Below are 22,788 nucleotides of genomic sequence, written 5' to 3' on the forward strand. Positions count from 1 at the left end.
TCTTCTTCTTTTTGTCAATCTTGCTAAGGGCCCATCAATCTTATTGATTTTCTCATAGAACCAACTTCTGGCCTCATTGATTTTCTCTATTGTTTTCATGTTTTCAATTTCATTTATTTGTGCTCTAATCTTTGTTATTTCTTTCCTTTTGCTTGCTTTGGGGTTAGCTTGCTGTTCTTTCTCCAGTTCTTCCAAATGGATAGTTAATTCCTGAATTTTTGCCTTTTCTTCTTTTCTGATATAGGCATTTAGAGCAATAAATTTCCCTCTTAGCACTGCCTTTGCTGCGTCCCATAAGTTTTGATATGTTGTGTTTTCATTTTCATTCGCCTCGAGGTATTTGCTAATTTCTCTAGCAATTTCTTCTTTGACCCACTCGTTGTTTAGGAGTGTGTTGTTGAGCCTCCACGTATTTGTGAATTTTCTGGCACTCTGCCTATTATTGATTTCCAACATCATTCCTTTATGGTCCGAGAAAGTGTTGTGTATGATTTCAATCTTTTTAAATTTGTTAAGACTTGCTTTGTGACCCAGCATATGGTCTATTTTTGAGAATGATCCATGAGCACTTGAGAAAAAGGTGTATCCTGCTGTTGTGGGATGTAATGTCCTATAGATGTCTGTTAAGTCAAGTTCATTTATAGTAATATTCAGGTTCTCTATTTCTTTATTGATCCTCTGTGTAGATGTTCTGTCCCTTGATGAGAGTGGTGAGTTGAAGTCTCCAACTATTATAGTATATGAGTCTATTTCCCTTTTCAGTGTTTGCAGTGTATTCCTCACGTATTTTGGGGCATTCTGGTTCGGTGCGTAAATATTTATGATTGTTATGTCTTCATGTTTAATTGTTCCTTTTATTAGTATATAGTGTCCTTCTTTGTCTCTTTTAACTGCTTTACATTTGAAGTCTAATTTGTTGGATATTAGTATAACCACTCCTGCTCTTTTCTGGTTGTTATTTGCATGAAATATCTTTTCCCAACCTTTCACTTTCAACCTATGTTTATCTTTGGGTCTAAGATGTGTTTCCTGTAGACAGCATATAGAAGGATCCTGTTTTTTAATCCATTCTGCCAATCTATGTCTTTTGATTGGGGAATTCAGTCCATTGACATTTAGTGTTATTACTGTTTGGATAATATTTTCCTCTAACATTTTGCCTTTTGTATTATATATATCATATCTGATTTTCCTTCTTTCTACACTCTTTTCCATATCTCTCTCTTCTGTCTTTTTGTATCTGACTCTAATGCTCCCTTTAGTATTTCTTGCAGAGCTGGTCTCTTGGTCATGAATTCTTTCAGTGACTTTTTGTCTGAGAATGTTTTAATTTCTCCCTCATTTTTGAAGGATAATTTTGCTGGATATAGGAGTCTTGGTTGGCAGTTTTTCTCTTTTAGTATTTTAAATATATCATCCCACTGTCTTCTAGCTTCCATGGTTTCTGCTGAGAAATCTACACATAGTCTTATTGGGTTTCCCTTGTATGTGATGGATTGTTTTTCTCTTGCTGCTTTCAAGATCCTCTCTTTCTCATTGACCTCTGACATTCTAACTAGTAAGTGTCTTGGAGAATACCTATTTGGGTCTTAACTCTTTGGGGTGTGCTGCACTTCTTGGATCTGTAATTTTAGGTCTTTCATAAGAGTTGGGAAATTTTCAGTGAAAATTTCTTCCATTAGTTTTTCTCCTCCTTTTCCCTTCTCTTCTCCTTCTGGGACACCCACAACACGTATATTTGTGCGGTTCATATTGTCCTTGAGTTCCCTGATACCCTGTTCAAATTTCTCCATTCTTTTCCCTATAGTTTCTGTTTCTTTTTGGAATTCAGATGTTCCATCCTCCAAATCACTAATTCTATCTTCTGTCTCTTTAAATCTATCATTGTAACTATCCATTATTTTTTCTATGTTTGCTACTTTATCCTTCACTTCCATAAGTTCTGCAATTTGTTTTTTCAGTTTTTCTATTTCTTCTTTATGTTCAGCCCATGTCCTCTTCATGTCCTCCCTCAATTTATCGATTTCATTTTTGAAGAGGTTTTCCATTTCTGTTCGTATATTCAGGATTAGTTGTCTCAGCTCTTGTGTCTCATTTGAGCTATTGGTTTGTTCCTTTGACTGGGCCATATTCTCAATCTTTTGAGCGTGGACAGTTATCTTCTGCTGCTGGCGTCTGGGCATTTATTCAGATTTCTCTGGGTGTTGGACCCAGCAAGATTGTAAGATTTTTCTGTGAAATCTCTGGGATCTGTTTTTCTTATCTTGCCCAGTACGTGGCGCACGTGGCACACGTTTGTCTCAAGTGTTTGGAATGGGCTCCCCCAGTCACCGATCTCCGTGGCCTGGGGCTTTCGGATCCAAATCTCTCCGTTGGTTCAGGGGCCGCACGTGGTGGGGGCGTCAGCTGCCGCGGCTTGAGGGGACCCTGTGGCTGGTTGCGGGCCGCAGCGGGCCTGGGGGATTCCCCACCGGACCAGGAAGCCTCCCGTGGGGGGGGGGCTTCCGCGGCTTGGATAGCCCTCCTATCTGAGACTCGTATCCGCGGACTCAAAGCAGAGACTCGAAGCCGCCCGCAAAAGAGGGGTGCCGCCTGCCTCGGCTTGGGAAACTTGCTTCTCCAATACTCTCAGCCGGCCCGGAAAGGGGGGAGGGAGTAGCTCGGACCACCGCAGCTGCCGCTGATCGGGAGATCGCACGCCGCTCGGGGGTCTCACTGCAGCCGAGTCTCGCAGTCAGTCTAGCCAGCCCAGACTTTGGATAGCCCTCTGATCCGGGACTCGTAGCCGTGGACTTAAAGCCGAGACTCGAAGCCGCCCTCAAAAGAAGGGCGCCGCCTGCCTCGGCTTGGGGAACTTACTTCTCCGATACTCTCAGCCGGCCCGGGAAGGAGGGAGGGATTAGCTCGGACCGCCGCAGCTGCGGCCGCTCGGGGGTCTCGCCGCAGCCAAGACTCGGAATCAGACTTGCCAGCCCAGACTTTGGATAGCCCTCTGATCCGAGACTTGTAGTCGCGGACTCGAAGCCGCCTGCAAAAGTGTGGCGCCGGCCGCCTTGGCTGGGAAGCTTGTCTCTCCGAGTCTCTCAGCCAGCCCCGGAAGGAGGGAGGGATTAGCTCGGACCGCCGCAGCTGTGGCTGCTCGGGAAATCGCCCGCCGCTCGGGGATCTCACTCACCGCAGCTGAGTTTCGCAGTCAGACTAGCCAGCCCAGACTTGGTTACGCTGTGTGTCCATTCCCTGCTGTAGCCCCGGGAGTTGTTTTGTACTGTTTCTGTTCACCTATTAGTTGATTTGGAGTCGGAGGAACTAAGACGCATGTACCTTACTAAGACGCCATCTTGGATCTCTCCTTTCTCTTGTTGTCTCCCTGCCTTCCTGATAAAGTCACACATTGTCACTACTTCCACCAGCTCTGTCTCCCTGTCCGCTTGCAGACCCACATCTTTCCGGCACCCAGCGAAGCAACACCCCCGGAGTATCTCCTTCCACTCCTACTGGAATTTGTATCCAGCCTGCATTTGGCAACATCCTACAGCCCCCACAAACCCAGCATGTCCCAAACTGAACCTGCTGTCCTCACCACCCTAAGTGGTCCTTTTTTAGGCTTCTCTGGGTTGAAGGAGCCTCTCTCTCACATCTTCCCCTCTCTTCTCCCTCCCCTGGGTACCAAGCCATGTTGATGCTACTTCCTCAGTGGCCCTTAAAGCTTGCCTCTTCTTCTTTGCACCTAGCCCTGGGATATACCTGACCCCTGAATCCTCACCCTTTCCCCCTCAGCCACGCCTTAGCAGGCCTTGCAGCATGATTCCTGTTAGAACCTTCTTCATTCTGTTGCCAAGGGGAGTTCTCTGCTTTTCCTTCTTTCGTCCTTCCACAGCTACCAGGTAAGTCCCTTCTTTGGGCTCCTGAGCTTAGCTGCAGCCCTGGGCTACCTCCCCTCCCTCTCCTGGCCTTCCGAGTCCACAGTTCCTTGGGGTTCCCTGTTCTTAGTACCTTTGCATGGTTGCATGCACTTCCTGGGTCTGAACCACCCTCCTTCTCCCTTTTCCTCCACTGACTCCTGCTTCTTTCCCAACAGAACCAGGACAGAGGCTCCTTTCCTTCCCCTTATCTCTTCCTCATCCCAATCTGTCTCCTTCTCTTTCAGTACAAACTCAGTTTGTCTGTCCCGGTGCCCATAAGATGGTGGGGCCGATGTGGACGTGTTCTAGGGAAATGCTGATGACTTGCATGAATGGAATCATTTTCAGTGTGTGGGCTGGTGAGAATTACCCTTCCAGGAAGTAGCATTTGCAATACACAAGCCAATATGTGTGTCTGATTTCCCTCCCCCCTTTTTATTTTTAACTGAAATGATAGTGTGCTGCCTGGTCCTCCCCTTGCCCAGTTACTATTAACAGCATATCCGGTAGGTCTTTTCGGACCACGCATAAGGAGCTTCCATGTTCCTTTTTTACAGCTGCATAGTATTCCATCATGTCAGGGGGGGTGGCAAACTATGGACAAAGTCCCCTCCTCCACTTAACCAGTGTTCTTAGGGCCCCTGAGCTAGAAATGGTATTTACATTTTTAAGTAGTTAGTTGAAAAAAGCTCAAGTTGTTCTTTCATGCTACATGAAAATTATGTAAAATTATAATTTCTGTGCCTCTAAAGAAAGTTTCACTAAGGTGCAGGGGTGGTTCAGTGCTCCCCTTCCATGTGGAAGACCCAGTTCATTCCCAGACCGTGCACCCCTCCCAACACAAAAACAAAGTTTCACTGTTGTGTAGCGATGCCCACATGTTTATGGGTTGTCTGTAGAGGCTTTTACATGCTAGGAGAGAGGGGAGCAGTTGCAACAGAGCCCGGATTCCCCACCAAAGTGGAAACATTTACTCTCTGGCCCTGCATAGAAAGTTTATACCAAACCCTGCGTCTATCACAGGTTCTCGGGGTTGGGTGTGCATCACCCAGAGACTTGTTAAGACACAGATAGCTGTCCCCCACCTCTCTTCGCCCCGCAGTGTCTGATTGAGTAGGTCTGGGATAGGGCCTGACAATCTTCAGTTTTAGCAAGTTCCCAGGTGATGTGGATATTTCTGGTTCTAGATCCCCATTTGAGGACCCATGCTTTACAGAAGGCTCAGAATAGATTTGAGAGCTCCCCTGTGGATGGATAGCTACATTGTTTCTAGTCTCATGCAATCCTAGATAGTGCTGCATTGAGTTGCACTGCCATGAGCAAACCTGTGGGTTTTCCCAAACAGGAATTGCTGGGTCTACAGGAATCTGTGTTTATGCAGTTGCCCTCCGCCACCCACTCCCTGGCAGATTCATCACTTATCCTTTCAACTCCCTCACAGTCTGCGAAGGTTTCCTGGGCTTCTTCTGGCTCTTAGTCCTTCTCTGAGCTGTCCCATCCACTTTCTCTGCATCCTTCTCCTCTCTCTTCCCTGTCTCCTGTGTTCTTCCTTCCCACCTTCCATTATTTTTACCTCCACCCTCCTTCCCTAGCTTGCCACTCAGCAGGGATTCCATGAAAATTAAAGCCCAGAGAGGTTAAGTAATTTGCCCGAACTCACACAGCTGCCAAATGGCAAACTTGAAATTTGCACCCTTGCTGTGTGGCCTCAAGACTGTGCAGTTAATTGCTTCATTACTTTGTCTAAACTCTGACAGCAGATTATAGCTCCCTACTTGCTGGGCTGCCACAATCTTATTTATTTGCTGTTCCCTCAAGCCCAGTGAGATGCCTGGCGTACAGGGGTGCCCAGCAAGTGTCTGTCTTTCTATCCTGCTGGGTACAGAATCTGCATTAGAATCTAGATCTTCCAATGCTGCCATTCCCCAAATCTCCTTTTGTTCTCCTTTCTGGAAGGCAGCATTGAGAGACAGTCCTTGGGGTAGGCAGAGAATTTTAGGGGTGTCTGAGATCCCAATGCCCAGACTCTCATTTCTGAAGGTGCTAAGTGTGGGAATCGGTTCCATGTAGTTCGGACAGGAGAACTTATATGTACATAGACAGCCACCAGTTCTCATCTGTTCTCCATAGCTTTTATCAGGCTCCCATCATTTCCAGGTGAGGAAACTGAGGCATGCAGAGGCTGAGGATGTGACCCAGGATTGCACTGCATTCAGGGGCTAGAGCTGGGGTGAGAGCCCAGCTCTCTCGGGTTTCTAGTGTTTTCTGAAGCTGGCATGGGTGGTGTCCCGACACCTGAGCTGGGAGCTTTTTGGGGCAGGACCACTGAATTTAGCAGGAAGTGGTTTTAAGGCTGGAAAGAATGCAGAGAGGAACGTGGGGGCTCCAGGAAATTTCAGTAGGAAGTATTTTAGGAACGCTGCAGCTAAGGAACAGGGGCATTCGTGATTGACAGAAGAGAGTACAGGAAATCTTAGCCCTGTAAAGGATTTAAAAAATCTGCTAGAACCTTTGCCCTGCTCTTCTGCTACTTCCATGGTGAGAGAAAACCAAGAGGGCTCTCCTGTCTGTCTTTCCTTCTGGAAAATTCTTAGATTCCTCTGGTTGAGGGGGGAAGACTTTGCACTGTCAGGTAGAACTTTCTGCCTTCTTTGCTGGGTAATCCATCAGCTACTAGCCCCATGTGGCCACTGGACATTTGAAAGGTGGGCGGTGAGACAGAAGAATTCCATTTCTAATTTTATTTAACTTCCATTTAAATTAAAATGTAATTTTTAAATTTTAATTAAAATAACTGATGGTCAATTTGGTTATTAGGAAAGCTTATAGTATGTTTGGAACAACTTTGGGTATGCAGATCTGCATTTTTGGCTATCCATTTTATGAGATCTAAACACAGATGAATTATTCACAGTGGAAATTTAGCAGCTGAATTGAGATGTACTACACATGTAAAATCTACAGTGCATTTTAAAGCCTTAGCATGAAAGAAATTCTGTAGACTATCTGATTAATACTTTAAAAATGTTGATTGCATGTTGAAATGGTAATATTTTTGAATACATTGGGCTAAATAAAATAAGTTTAATTTTACCTGTTTTTTTCACCTTTTTAAAGAAAAATTAAATTTCCTATGTGGCTTGCATTATATTTTTATTGGATGCTGCTGCTTTAGACCCTACGTTTGTGGGTCATCCATAGAAATAAGCTATCATTTGCCAACACTCTTGACCTTAAAATGAACTAGGCAGAACTGAATGATTCTTTCTTTCTTTTTTTTTTTGGCATGGGCAGGCACCAGGAATCGAACCGGGGTCTCCAGCATTGCAGGCGAGAACTCTGCCACTGTGCCACCATTGCCTGCCTTCGATGATTCTTAATTGCAGTGTTTAATCGTGATATCACCTCCTCAGGGAAGTCCTCCTTGATTATCCTGAACTGGACTGATAGCTCATTTATATTCTCTCTTTTAGCTCCTGAGGGTCTTTGGTGACTTCTTTCTCAGCTGTATTTTAAATTGAGTTGGTAGTTTGCATCTGCTTGGACTATGAGATTTCGCTGGTTCTAATCCCTATAATATTTCCAGCCTGGAACAGCATTTGGCATGGAAGATGTGCCCAGTGGATATTTGCTGAACCAGCAAACCAATGATATTCTCTTTAACCAGCTTTCCTTAGATTGTCACTCCCTGAAACCTATTCCACTGTCTCCTTTTTAAAGTTGTATTCACCAGCCTTTTCATTTAGGTGTGTGTGCGTATATGTGTATATATATATATATTTTGTATGGTGGAGGTCACATTTCATTCTTTTTCCATGTGAGTATCCCATTATTGCAGCACCATTTGTGGAATATTTTTTTTTTTTTTTTTTTTTGGTAGGAGGAGGAAGTTCATGGGCTGGGAATCGAATCTGGGTCTCCCGCAATGCAGGTGAGAATTCTATCACTGAACCATCCTCACAGCCCGTTCATCAGCTATACTCTTGCATGAAGGAAGATATTAAAATGGTGACATAGTGGTTGTTCTAGTTTGCTAGCTGCCAGAAGGCGATATACCAGAAATGGAATGGCTTTTAAAAAGGGGAATTTAATAAGTTGCTAGTTTACAGTTCTAAGGCCAAGAAAATGTCCCAATTAAAACAAGTCTATAGAAATGTCCAATCAAAGGCATCCAGGGAAAGATACCTTGGTTCAAGAAGGCCGATGAAGTTCAGGGTTTCTCTCTCAAGTGAGAACGGCACATGGCGAAGTTGGCATCATCTGCTAGCTTTCTCTCCTGGCTCCCTGTTTCTTGAAGCTCCCCGGGAGGCATTTTCCTTCTTCATCTCCAAAGGTCGCTGGCTGGTGGACTCTGCTTCTCGTGGCTATGTTGTTCTGCTCTGCTCTCTCTGAATCTCCCATTCTCCGAAATGTTTCCTCTTTTATAGGACTTCAGAAATTTGATTCAAGACCCACCCAAATGGGTGGAGACATATCACCTAATCCAGCTTAACAACCACTCTTGACTAAGTCACATCTCCAGGGAGATGATCTGATTACAGTTTCAAACATACAGTATTGAAAAGGGATTATTCTGCCTTCGTGAATGTGAAGTGGAATCTCATTGTGGGTTAAGTGTGCATCTCTCTGATGCCACCAGGCGTTTAATCTTTGAGTGCCCATCCACATCTGATTTTGGTCCTGCCTCTGCCCGGGGAGTGTGGCAGGCAGGTGTTCATGGTGCCTCTGTGATTTTATGGATGTTTTTGTGTGTGTGTGTATGTGTTTGAAATATAGAGTACAAGGTCCAGGTTTGGGAAACCCAGAGCTGTGGCTGAGCCTAAGCTTTGCTCCTGCTTTGTCAGGTCAACTACAGAATGCCAGTTAAATTTGAATTTCAGGTAACCAATGCATCATTTTTAGGATAAGTATGTCCCAAAGATCGCATGGACAGACTTATCCTAAAACAAATTGTTGTGTATCTGAAATTCAAATTTAACTGGGTGTTCTGTATTTGTTTATAATTTACATCTGGCAACCCTACCTGCCCCCCTGGTGTGCTTTGTCCTTAGGCAGAAGGCTTGCAGTTTTCTCACCTGTAGGGTAGGCTGGGGGTATTGGCAGACATCAATGTCGAGACCTCTGTAAGCAGATGCTGATGACATTACTGGGGCTGGGTGCCTAGGCTGGGCTCCCAGGTGGCCGAGTGTGTGCGTTTGGACCTGGCATCCTCCCAAAGCTGCTTCCGGCCTGGACTTGGCGCCCTCTGTGCCCCTGCTCGGTGCAGACCCGAGGCTAGTGAGTGGTGAGGGGTGGTTGTGGTTTGTCATGAGCTGGGCACTGGGGCTTTCCTACAACTTCCCGGTGAATGCACACACGTCCTTTTCCTTGATTTAGTTTAATCCATTCTGTACAGAATGTGATTCAGGAACCCTGCTGTTTTCTTTCTCTCAATTGTTTGTTTTGCTGTTTTTTTCTTTCTTTCTAATTTGTACTGTTTTTGCTAGTTACTCTTAGGTTGGGTTTTTAAAGATTTACCATTGTTTGTTAGAACAGTTTGTTTGCCTCAAAGATATGTTATTCGATAGAACAGTCTGTTTGCCTTGAAAATATTGGGGGCAGGCTGAGTGCCTTGGAATAAAACAAGTAGGGATTGTGTGCTGAGTCTTATCTTCCAGGTCCTGTGCTGAAGGCTCTGTGTACGTGCACACGTGTCGTTTTGGTGTAGGGGAGTTGTCTAAAGACTGTGACTAACAAATATTAACTGGAATGTGGGGTTCAAGGAGAAGGGAAAGACCAAAATAGGTGTACAGAGGAGAGGAAATCAGGGAGGGCTGCCTGGAGGTGGTGGCATTTGAACTGGATTGAGGGATGGGCTGGGTATAAAGGGCTTTCCCAGCCAAAGGGGCTAGGGCTGCCCTGTTCAATCCAGAAGCTCTTAGCCACATGTGTGTATTTATATTGAAATAAATTAATATTAAATAAAAGTAAATATCCAGTTCCTCAGTCTCACTAGCCACATTTTAAGTGCTCAAGAGGCATAAAGGGCTAGTGGCTAGAGTAATAAACAGTGCAGATCCAGAACATTTCTTGCAGAATACTCTGTTGAACAGCAGTTGACCAGGGCAGGGGTTGTCAACTGCAACCCACAGATTAAAAATCTGGCCCACTGCTTGTTTTGTCAGTAAAGTTTTATTGGAACACAGCCAGACCCATTCATTTACAAATTGCATGACAAGAGACTGTATGGCCTGCAAAGCTGAAAATATGTAGTGCCTGGGCTTTTACAGAGAACATTTGCTGTCTCCTGGTCGGTCCAGGCAAATGAAGGCACAGCTCCCCGAGATGAGTGTGATGTGTTTTGGGGAATAAACACCAGAATAGGTGACATTAACTGTGTTTCGGGACCACTTAAGTGCCTGTCATGTTAGCTTGTTTTCTTTCCCCTCCTCGAACATAGTTCAGGTTTCAGAGGATGATATGGAGCCTTAGTGTTGTACGAGGGTGGGGGGCAGGCTTGTTCAGCTGTGGTGTCCACGTAGGGCTGAGGGGCGGGGGAGAAGCCTGTGGGCCGTGGGTGGGCAGTGCAGGGTGCAGGGAGCCCAGAGGGTGTTGGAGCTGCACAGTGCCCACCTACAGGAGAATGGGGCGTGGGGGGTGTTTGTGCTGGCTGGGAAGCCCATGCCACAGCCAGGTGAAAGGTGATTACGCTGTGGGGAAAATTGACAAAACAAATAAATTAAGCTCTCCTTGCTCCATTTCTGATGCTGGCACCTTTATGCCCCCCAGATCATTTCCTGAAGATTGTTCCCATTGACGTATCCAGGACATCTCCCCTTTCTCCTCCTGCACCTGCTGTGTTACTCAACCGCTCTGAAATCCCATTGTCTCAATTGCATCGGATGACACATGATTATTTTAAGGCTCCAAGCAGGTACTGCCAGAGGAATATTTTCTTTGTCGTTTGGAAGTAATTGCTTAGGCAAAAGACGGGAACTTTGCACTGAATGCCACTCATCAGGATAGGCTGCAGAATTTGTGGGCTCCCATGCAAAATGAAATCGTGGGGCCCCTTGTTCAAAAATATTTAAGGATTCCAAAACAGTGGAATTAGTTTCCTTCTAGGGCATCACAGAAGAATTACCTTTAGCGCCAGCCATCTCTTTTGGGCACTTTCAGCTTTTTCTATCAGGTGCCTCCAAATTCTTCCAGTTTCTACCCATTCCTTTAATTTTTTTAAAATGCTTTTTTTTTTTGGCACGGGCAGGTTCTGGAAACTGAGCCCAGGTCTCCAGCATGGCAGGTGAGAACTCTGCCACTAAGCCACAGTGGCACCACCCTTTTTAAACACTTTTTATTGTTAATACAAAGAAAAGAAAAAAGAAGCAATGATTTTCAAAGAACACGACAATAAGTAGATAAGAAGAGATTTCAAAGTTTATTATGGGTTCTCATTCCACTATTTCAGATTTTTCCTTCTAGCTGCTCCAGAACATTGGAGACTGAAGAAATGTGTATTTTTCTTTTTTGTGAAAAATGACATATATACTAAAAAGCAATAAATTTCAAAGCATGTTGCACCAATCAGTTGTAGAACAGATTTCAGAGTTTGGTATGTGTTACAATTCCACAATTTTAGTTTTTTATTTCTAGCTGCTCTAAGATACTGGAGACTAAAAGAAATATCAATATAATGATTGAGCAGTTATACTCATTTGCTAAATCCTATCTTCTTCGTCCAACTCCACCATCGTCTTTGATCTTTCTGTCCCACTCTTTAGGGTAGTTGGGCTATGGCTATTCTAACTTTTTCATGTTGGAAGGGGCTGTCGATAATATGGGATAGGGGGATGGAGCTACCTGAGATTCTGGGGAGGCTGGGCCCTCTGTATTGCAGGATTTATCTGGTCCAGGGACCCATCTGGAGGTTGTAGGTTTCTGGAAGGTTACCCTAGTGCATGGAACCTCTGTGGAGTCATATAATGCCCTAGGTTGGCAGGATTGGTTTCGGTTGGCTATTCCCCTAATTTTAAAGATACTTGACTGTGGGCTTTTAGGCATTTGTTATGATAGCACCCTTGCTGTTGGCATCAAAATCTGTACCATTCAGCTTCTCCAGAGAAATAGAACCAATAGTACAAAATATCCATGTCCATCAATCTCTATATAGATATATATAAAGAGAGGTATTTGAAGGAATTGGCTCACAGGAATGTGAGGACTGGCAAATCTGAAATCCCTAGGAAACCCAGGTGGGAGTTGATGATACAGTTGGAGTCTGAAATCCGTCAGGCAGGCTGGAAGTTTGAGCCAGAGCTGATGGAGCCGTCATGGGCAGAAATTCTTCATTTCTGGCAATCCACAGTCCTTGCTCATAAGGCCACCAGCTGATTGGATGAGACCCATCCCCATTTTCAAGGATGGTCTTCTTAAGGTCAGCTCCTGGTAGATGTTAGCCACATCTGCAAAATACCTTCACAACAACACCTGGATTGGTGTTTGGTTGAATACACGGGGTGCTGTGGCCTCCTTAAGTTGACCCATGAGACGGTCACCATGTTGAATGCAAAGCATTAAGCCACGTGTGTTCCTTCTGGGCGTGGGGTCCCTGTTGCTGATTTGTATAATCCAGAAATGGCACGTTGGCTCACCCGTCTTACCTCCCCCCTTCTTTTCACCTTCTAGTCTGACCAGGCATGGACATTCGCAACAATCTCACTCGGCTCCACGAGCTGGAGAACTGCTCGGTCATCGAGGGACATCTGCAGAACCTGCTGATGTTCAAAACGAGACCTGAGGATTTCCAAGACCTCAGTTTCCCCAAACTCATCATGATCACCGATTACCTGCTGCTGTTTCTGGTGTATGGGCTCGAGAGCCTGAAGGACCCGTTCCCCAACCTCACCGTCATCCGGGGCTCACGCCTCTTCTCTAACTACGTGCTGGTCATCTTCGAGATGGTCTATCTCAAGGAGCTCGGGCTCTGTAATCTGATGAACATCACGCGGGGCTCCGTCTGCATCGAGAAGAACAACGAGCTCTGCTACCTGGCCACCATCGACTAGTCGCGGATCCTGGATTCCGTGTAGGATAATTACATCGTGCTGAACAAAGACGACAACGAGGAATGCGACGACATCTGCCCGGGTTCCGTGAGGGGAGAGACCAACTGCCGGGCCGCGGTGATCAACAGGCAGTTCGTTGAGCGCTGTTGGACGCACAGCCATTGCCAGAAAGGTGGGCTGGGGATGGAGGGTTTGCGGCGGTTTCCTGGGCCTCAGCCTACAGGTCTCGGCCTTGAACTTGGGGCTGGGAGGCAGGAGTATGGGACCTACGGACACACCCACGGAAAGGCATTCCTGTGATACCAGAAAGACAAGGGTGAAAAGCAGCGCCCTGTGCTGGATAGAGCCGCGATGCTGCTACCAGCCGGTGTCAGCGCCAGGGAACTGGTCCCAGTGGTCGAACGGCGCTCGCAGCCAGTGGCTGGTCCAGCCCATTCATTCTCTCGTGGAGAGCGGACAGGGCGATGTGCGTGTTCCCACGCCTATTTCTGAAGCACACGAAAGCGACAAGGGGAAGATGGTTTCTTGTATAGGGTTTATGCCTCTCAGGGGACATTTGGAATGAATTTGTCGGTGTAAGGCTGGCAGTGGCATCTATGCCAGAATTTTTAAAACCTTTACACCAAGGGAAAAACAGGGGGGTAGGTTTCCAATTGAGATTGATGGGTCATCTTATCACAAGCCATCCAAACAATAATGTTTTAGGAAGTTGTTTTTGCATTTCAAGCAGAAAAACTGAGCTCCAAATGAGCACATTCAGCTTTGCAGATCTGTGTTATTTAACTCAGGACATCTTGTTTTCAAATTTTTACAAGTATTTCAATTATAAAATGCTTTACTTTTTAAAGTTGCCAGTTAAGAATATATTATGGGTTCAGATTTTCCTTATACAAAGAAAAGATAAATCCATGCTAGTGATATTATGTGACAGTTTGTGGTTAAAATTAGACTGAGGGCGGGCCGCGGTGGCTTAGCGGGCAAAGTGCTTGCCTGCTATGCCGGAGGACCTCGGTTCGATTCCCGGCCCCAGCCCATGTAACAAAAAACGGAAAAACAAAATACAAGAAAATGTTTAAAGATGTTTCCCTTTCTTCCTTCCTTCCTTCCTTCTATCCTTCCTTCCTTCTCTCTGTCTTTCCTTTAAAAAAAAAAAAAAAAAAAAAAATTAGACTGAAATGCATTTAAAGATTTATCTTTTACACGCAATGTATTTTATGATATATGAAACAATATAGGTAATTTAAGATATATGAAACAAAAAGAAATAAATTTATCTATAATCACATCATTAAGTTTAATATAAATGATAAATATTTGGTTTCTTATTTTCAGTATGTTTTGATTAATAAATAAGGCATATTTACATATAGATATAGTATATACTGTATATTACTTTAAACATGTATAACCTATACAATTGGAATCCGGCTGTATGATACCTCTAAATTTACCTAAACAATTAAATTGAAAAAATGTAAATATGTATTTAAATGCCCTCATGTGTTAAAACACTTTTTAAAAGACCCCTCTTTTGAATATTATTTAATAGCATTCCATCTCAGTAAAACTTATATAACAATTTTCCTCTTATTTTGAATGTAGCCTTCCGATATTTTTGCTAATCTAAATCAACATTGAAATGAATAGCTATGTAAGAAACTCACAAATCTACCTGTGAGTACGTTTTACATTTAGAAAAGTTTACCTGCCCTCCATCAAAGATCTACCATAACCATAAACCACAGAGGGGAGTGTCTACAGTGTCTTTTGACGTTACTTGTAATGTACTTGTAATCATTCCTTTATCTTCTCTGAAATTCAATAAGTTAAAGAGACAGACCACGCTGTGGCCTTAACTTGCGCTTTTATCACTAATGCGTTCTTTAGTATATACTGGTTTTTTTCAAATTCTTCATTGAGCTGTTTCCTTGTGTCAAGTTTCATTTTTTAGTTGAATATTTACCTTCTGATTAATTTGTAAGAGGCAGTTACATATTACAGATTTTGGCCTTTGATTTTTTTTTTTTTTTTGGCTTTTAAAAAGAGGAATTTAATAAGTTGCTAGTTTACAATTATAAGACTGAGAAAATGTCCCAATTAAAACAAGTCTATAGAAATGTCCAATCAAAGGCATCCAGGGAAAGATACCTTGGTTCAAGAAGGCCGATGAAGTTCAGGGTTTCTCTCTCAAGTGAGAAGGCACATGGTGAACACAGTGTCACCTGCTAGCTTCTTCTCCTGGCTTCCTATTCCATGAAGCTCCCTTTTCATCTCCAGAGGTCACTGGCTGGTGGACTCTGCTCGTGGCTATGTTGTTCTGCTCTGCTCTCTCTGAATCTCCCATTCTCCAAAATGTTTCCTCTTTTATAGGACTCCAGTAAACCAATCAAGACCCACCCAAATGGGTGGAGACATGTTGTCAGCTAATCCAGTTTAACAACCACTCTTGACTAAATCACATCATCCAGGGAGATGAGCTGATTACAATTTCAAAAATACAGTATTGAATAGGGATAATTCTACCTTTATGAAATGGGATTTTTTTTATTAATTAAAAAAATTAACTAACACAACATTTAGAAATCATTCCATTCTACATATACAATCAGTAATTCTTAATATCATCACATAGATGCATATTCATCATTTCTTAGTACATTTGCATCGATTTAGAAAAAGAAATAGAAAGACAACAGAAAAAGAAATAAAACGATAATAGAGAGAAAAAATAAAAAAATAAATAAAAAAAAACTATACCTCAGATGCAGCTTCATTCAGTGTTTTAACATGATTACATTACAATTAGGTAGTATTCTGCTGTCTATTTCTGAGTTTTTGTATCCAATCTTGTTGCACAGTCTGTATCCCTTCAGCTCCAATTACCCATTGTCTTACCCTATTTCTATCTCCTGATGGTCTCTGTTACCAATGACATATTCCAAGTTTATTCTCTAATGTCGGTTCACATCAGTGGGACCATACAATATTTGTCCTTTAGTTTTTGGCTAGTCTCACTCAGCATAATGTTCTCTAGGTCCATCCATGTTATTACATGCTTCATAAGTTTATTCTGTCTTAAAGCTGCATAATATTCCATCGTATGTATATACCACAGTTTGTTTAGCCATTCGTCTGTTGATGGACATTTTGGCTGTTTCCATCTCTTTGAAATTGTGAATAATGCTGCTATAAACATTGGTGTGCAAATGTCCGTTTGTGTCTTTGCCCTTAAGTCCTCTGAGTAGATACCTAGCAATGGTATTGCTGGGTCGTATGGCAATTCTATATTCAGCTTTTTGAGGAACCGCCAAACTGCCTTCCACAGTGGTTGCACCCTTTGACATTCCCACCAACAGTGGATAAGTGTGCCTCTTTCTCCGCATCCTCTCCAGCACTTGTCATTTTCTGTTTTGTTGATAATGGCCATTCTGGTGGGTGTGAGATGATATCTCATTGTGGTTTTGATTTGCATTTCTCTAATGGCCAGGGACATTGAGCATCTCTTCATGTGCCTTTTGGCCATTTATATTTCCTCTTCTGAGAGGTGTCTGTTCAAGTCTTTTTCCCATTTTGTAATTGGATTGGCTGTCTTTTTGTTGTTGAGATGAACAATCTCTTTATAAATTCTGGATACTAGACCTTTATCTGATATATCATTTCCAAATATTGTCTCCCATTGTGAAGGCTGTCTTTCTACTTTCTTGATGAAGTTCTTTGATGCACAAAAGTGTTTAAGTTTGAGGAGTTCCCATTTATTTATTTCCTTCTTCAGTGCTCTTGCTTTAGGTTTAAGGTCCATAAAACCGCCTCCAGTTGTAAGATCCATAAGATATCTCCCAACATTTTCCTCTAACTGTTTTATGGTCTTAGACCTAATGTTTAGATCTTTGATCCATTTTGAGTTAACTTTTGTATAGGGTGTGAGAGATGGGTCTTCTTTCATTCTTTTGCATATGGATATCCAGTTCTCTAGGCACCATTTATTGAAGAGACTGCTCTGTCCCAGGTGAGTTGGCTTGACTACCTTATCAAAGATCAAATGTCCATAGATGAGAGGGTCTATATCTGAGCACTCTATTCGATTCCATTGGTCGATATATCTATCTTTATGCCAATACCATGCTGTTTTGACCACTGTGGCTTCATAATATGCCTTAAAGTCAGGCAGCGCGAGACCTCCAGCTTCGTTTTTTTTCCTCAAGATGTTTTTAGCAATTCGGGGCACCCTGCCCTTCCAGATAAATTTGCTTATTGGTTTTTCTATTTCTGAAAAATAAGTTGTTGGGATTTTGATTGGTATTGCATTGAATCTGTAAATCAATTTAGGTAGGATTGACATCTTAACTATATTTAGTCTTCCAATCCATGAACACGGTATGCCCTTCCATCTATTTAGGTCTTCTGTGATTTCTTTTAGCAGTTTTTTGTAGTTTTCTTTATATAGTTTTTTTGTCTCTTTAGTTAAATTTATTCCTAGGTATTTTATTCTTTTAGTTGCAATTGTAAATGGGATTCGTTTCTTGATTTCCCCCTCAGCTTGTTCATTACTAGTGTATAGAAATGCTACAGATTTTTGAATGTTGATCTTGTAACCTGCTACTTTGCTGTACTCATTTATTAGCTCTAGTAGTTTTGTTGTGGATTTTTCCGGGTTTTCGACGTATAGTATCATATCGTCTGCAAACAGTGATAGTTTTACTTCTTCCTTTCCAATTTTGATGCCTTGTATTTCTTTTTCTTGCCTAATTGCTCTGGCTAGAACTTCCAACACAATGTTGAATAATAGTGGTGATAGTGGACATCCTTGTCTTGTTCCTGATCTTAGGGGGAAAGTTTTCAATTTTTCCCCATTGAGGATGATATTAGCTGTGGGTTTTTCATATATTCCCTCTATCATTTTAAGGAAGTTCCCTTGTATTCCTATCTTTTGAAGTGTTTTCAACAGGAAAGGATGTTGAATCTTGTCGAATGCCTTCTCTGCATCAATTGAGATGATCATGTGATTTTTCTGCTTTGATTTGTTGATATGGTGTATTACATTAATTGATTTTCTTATGTTGAACCATCCTTGCATACCTGGGATGAATCCTACTTGGTCATGATGTATAATTCTTTTAATGTGTTGTTGGATACGATTTGCTAGAATTTTATTGAGGATTTTTGCATCTGTATTCATTAGAGAGATTGGTCTGTAGTTTTCTTTTTTTGTAATATCTTTGCCTGGTTTTGGTATGAGGGTGATGTTGGCTTCATAGAATGAATTAGGTAGTTTTCCCTCCACTTCGATTTTTTTGAAGAGTTTGAAGAGAATTGGTACTAATTCTTTCTGGAACGTTTGGTAGAATTCACATGTGAAGCCATCTGGTCCTGGACTTTTCTTTTTAGGAAGCTTTTGAATGACTAATTCAATTTCTTTACTTGTGATTGGTTTGTTGAGGTCATCTATGTCTTCTTGAGTCAAAGTTGGTTGTTCATGTCTTTCCAGGAACCCGTCCATTTCCTCTAAATTGTTGTATTTATTAGCGTAAAGTTGTTCATAGTATCCTGTTATTACCTCCTTTATTTCTGTGAGGTCAGTAGTTATGTCTCCTCTTCCATTTCTGATCTTATTTATTTGCATCCTCTCTCTTCTTCTTTTTGTCAATCTTGCTAAGGGCCCATCAATCTTATTGATTTTCTCATAGAACCAACTTCTGGCCTTATTGATTTTCTCTATTGTTTTCATGTTTTCAGTTTCATTTATTTGTGCTCTAATCTTTGTTATTTCTTTCCTTTTGCTTGCTTTGGGGTTAGCTTGCTGTTCTTTCTCCAGTTCTTCCAAATGGATAGTTAATTCCTGCATTTTTGCCTTTTCTTCTTTTCTGATATAGGCATTTAGAGCAATAAATTTCCCTCTTAGCACTGCCTTTGCTGCGTCCCATAAGTTTTGATATGTTGTGTTTTCATTTTCATTCGCCTCGAGGTATTTGCTAATTTCTCTTGCAATTTCTTCTTTGACCCAGTCGTTGTTTAGGAGTGTGTTGTTGAGCCTCCACGTATTTGTGAATTTTCTGGCACTCTGCCTATTATTGATTTCCAACATCATTCCTTTATGGTCCGAGAAAGTGTTGTGTAAGATTTCAATCTTTTTAAATTTATTGAGACTTGCTTTGTGACCCAGCATATGGTCTATCTTTGAGAATGATCCATGAGCACTTGAGAAAAAGGTGTATCCTGCTGTTGTGGGATGTAATGTCCTATAAATGTCTATTAAGTCTAGTTCATTTATAGTAATATTCAGATTCTCTATTTCTTTGTTGATCCTCTGTCTAGATGTTCTGTCCCTTGATGAGAGTGGTGAGTTGAAGTCTCCAACTATTATGGTATATGAGTCTATTTCCCTTTTCAGTGTTTGCAGTATATTCCTCACGTATTTTGGGGCATTCTGATTCGGTGTGTAAATATTTATGATTGTTATGTCTTCTTGTTTAATTGTTCCTTTTATTAGTATATAGTGTCCTTCTTTGTCTCTTTTAACTGTTTTACATTTGAAGTCTAGTTTGTTGGATATTAGTATAGCCACTCCTGCTCTTTTCTGGTTGTTATTTGCATGAAATATCTTTTACCAACCTTTCACTTTCAACCTATGTTTATCTTTGGGTCTAAGATGTGTTTCCTGTAGACAGCATATCGAAGGATCCTGTTTTTTAATCCATTCTGCCAATCTATGTCTTTTGATTGGGGAATTCAGTCCATTGACATTTAGTGTTATTACTGTTTGGATAATATTTTCCTCTAACATTTTGCCTTTTGTATTATATATATCATATCTGATTTTCCTTCTTTCTACACTCTTTTCCATATCTCTCTCTTCTGTCTTTTTGTATCTGACTCTAGTGCTCCCTTTAGTATTTCTTGCAGAGCTGGTCTCTTGGTCACAAATTCTTTCAGTGACTTTTTGTCTGAGAATGTTTTAATTTCTCCCTCATTTTTGAAGGATAATTTTGCTGGATATAGGAGTCTTGGTTGGCAGTTTTTCTCTTTTAGTATTTTAAATATATCATCCCACTGTCTTCTAGCTTCCATGGTTTCTGCTGAGAAATCTACACATAGTCTTATTGGGTTTCCCTTGTATGTAATGGATTGTTTTTCTCTTGCTGCTTTCAAGATCTTCTCTTTCTCTTTGACCTCTGACATTCTAACTAGTAAGTGTCTTGGAGAATGCCTATTTGGGTCTAATCTCTTTGGGGTGCGCTGCACTTCTTGGATCTGTAATTTTAGGTCTTTCATAAGAGTTGGGAAATTTTCAGTGATAATTTCTTCCATTAGTTTTTCTCCTCCTTTTCCCTTCTCTTCTCCTTCTGGGACACCCACAACACGTATATTTGTGCGGTTCATATTGTCCTTGAGTTCCCTGATACCCTGTTCAAATTTTTCCATTCTTTTCCCTATAGTTTCTGTTTCTTTTTGGAATTCAGATGTTCCATCCTCCAATTCACTAATTCTATCTTCTGTCTCTTTAAATCTATCATTGTAGCTATCCATTATTTTTTCTATGTTTGCTACTTTATCCTTCACTTCCATAAGTTCTGCGATTTGTTTTTTCAGTTTTTCTATTTCTTCTTTATGTTCAGCCCATGTTCTCTTCATGTCCTCCCTCAATTTATCGATTTCATTTTTGAAGAGGTTTTCCATTTCTGTTCGTATATTCAGCATTAGTTGTCTCAGCTCTTGTGTCTCATTTGAGCTATTGGTTTGTTCCTTTGACTGAGCCATATTCTCAATCTTTTGAGCGTGGACAGTTATCTTCTGCTGCTGGCGTCTGGGCATTTATTCAGATTTCTCTTGGTGTTGGACCCAGCAAGGTTGTAATATTTTTCTGTGAAATCTCTGGGTTCTGTTTTTCTTATCCTGCCCAGTAGGTGGCGCTCGTGGCACACGTTTGTCTGCGGGTCCCACCAGTAAAAGGTGCTGTGGGACCTTAAACTTTGGAAAACTCTCGCCGTCCTGGGGGTTCGCTAGCCGAAGCAGCTTGAGCCGGCCCGGGGTCCGAACGCAGGGAGGGTGTCCGAACGCAGGGAGGGTTGCTGGTCGCCGCAGCCAGGGAAAGAGCCCGTCCGAATTTCCTAGTCGGCCCTGGGCAACAAGCGTGGCGGGAGGGCGCCAGCGGCAGCGGCCCGCCCGAGAGAGTGCACGTTCCCCGGGAGTCACGGGGTCACCGTTCTCCGCGGCCTGGGGGTTTCCGATCCAATTCTCTCAGTTGGTCCGGGGGCTGCGCGTGGTGTGGGCGCCAGTCGCCTTGGTTTCAGGGGACCACCTCTCCAATTCTCCCAGCCGACCCGGGAAGGGGGAAGGGAGTAACTCCGGCCGCTTGCCACCCCGCCCGGTAAGGCCCGCGCGCCTCGGCGATCTCACCCGAGCTGCTTCTCTCAGCCAGCCAGCCGTTCCAGGATGGGGTACGCTGTCTTTTTTATCTCTGTTGTGGCTTTGGGCGCTTTCTGTATCGTTTCTACTCCCCTAGTAGGTGTCCTGGAGAAGAAACTAAGATCCGCGCGTCTTACTAAGCCGCCATCTTCCAGCGGCCTTTGATTTTTTATGTGGCCCATATAAACCCCCCATTTATAAAAATCTCTTAGAGTATTTTTTCCTTTATTGAAATGCTAATTTATTTTCCATATTATTTTCTTCATTGCCATAGTTAATAGTTTAGTTCCATCTGTACTCATAATTTTACCTAGTTTTTCTTTTTGTGATATAGTTCATATTTAATGCCAAAGCACTTAATTTGAATATTTTAGTGTAATAACAGGATCTAAAATGGATTCCTAACTAGTTATAACTTTTGGAAGTACGCTGACTAATCCTTTTTCAGTTCAAGGATGTGGAATGCAATTTTGCTGCTGGTACTTCCCAAAAGTTAGCATTCTGCTAAAATCATGTCCGGAGCCATGTATTCCTTTCACATGGTTACGGCCGAAATTAAACCAATCTCTCTCTTTTCTTAGTTATATTTGTGTCAGATTATGGCACTAGAAACTTCCAGTGTTTATTAATCTATTCAATAAAATATGTAGATATTAAACCTATCATAACTCCATAGCTTATTTCTGACTGGGGAATATAAAATGTCCACACACATGGAAAAACTAAAATCTAGGGTCATTTTTTTCTAACTTTTAATTGTATAATATAACATATATACAAAGCAAAGAAAGAAAAAAACAATAGTTTTCAAAGCACTCTTCAACAGGTAGTTACAGCACAGATCCCAAAGTTTGTCACAGGTTACCATACCATCATCTCAGATTTTTCCTTCTAGCTGCTTCAGAACATTGGAGGCTAGAAGGAACAAGTATTTTTTTTTTATCATCACAAACAACTTTTTTTCTTTTTTGTGAAAAATAGCATATATACAAAAAAGCAATAAATTTCAAAGCACAGCGTAACAGTTAGTTATAGAACAGAGTTTAGAGTTTGGTATGGGTTGCAATTCCACAATTTTAGGTTTTACTTCTAGCTGCCCTAAGATATTGGAGACTGAAAGAGATATCAATATAATGACTCAGCAATCATACTCGTTTTTTAAACCCTACCTTCTCTGTATAAATCCACCATCATCTTTGATCTTTCTCCCAGTCTTTAGGGGTATTTGGGCTATGTCCATTCTAATTTTTTCATGTTGGAAGGGGCTGTCAATAATATGGGGTAGGTAGATGGAACTAGCTGATGTTCTGGAGAGGCTGGGCCCTCTAGGTTTCAGGATTTATCTGGAACCTATGTGGAAGTTGTAGGTTTCTGGAAAGTTACCCTACTGTATGGAACCTTTGTAGAATCTTATATATTGCCCTAGGTGTTCTTTAGGA

At 42.2% G+C, this 22,788-nt stretch overlaps 1 protein-coding gene and 1 pseudogene across 2 annotated transcripts in view; both read left to right on the plus strand.

The window, feature by feature from the left end:
• The first annotated feature begins 10,694 nt into the window (after nt 1–10,694).
• On the plus strand, nt 10,695–12,946 carry LOC143649159 (insulin receptor pseudogene; annotated as a pseudogene). Its single transcript, XR_013158931.1, has 2 exons — nt 10,695–10,815; nt 12,567–12,946. The product of XR_013158931.1 is annotated as an insulin receptor pseudogene (transcript).
• Nucleotides 12,947–13,205: 259 nt separating this feature from the next.
• Nucleotides 13,206–22,788, plus strand: part of LOC143649160 (uncharacterized) — a 31,700-nt gene continuing 22,117 nt past the window's right edge. Inside the window, exon 1 of the mRNA XM_077119363.1 lies at nt 13,206–13,412. Coding sequence (XP_076975478.1) covers nt 13,206–13,412 — 207 coding nt within the window. The remainder of the gene's footprint in view (nt 13,413–22,788) is intronic.

Source organism: Tamandua tetradactyla, chromosome 11 (assembly GCF_023851605.1).
Source record: "Tamandua tetradactyla isolate mTamTet1 chromosome 11, mTamTet1.pri, whole genome shotgun sequence".
In the NCBI taxonomy this organism is placed as follows: domain Eukaryota; kingdom Metazoa; phylum Chordata; class Mammalia; order Pilosa; family Myrmecophagidae; genus Tamandua; species Tamandua tetradactyla.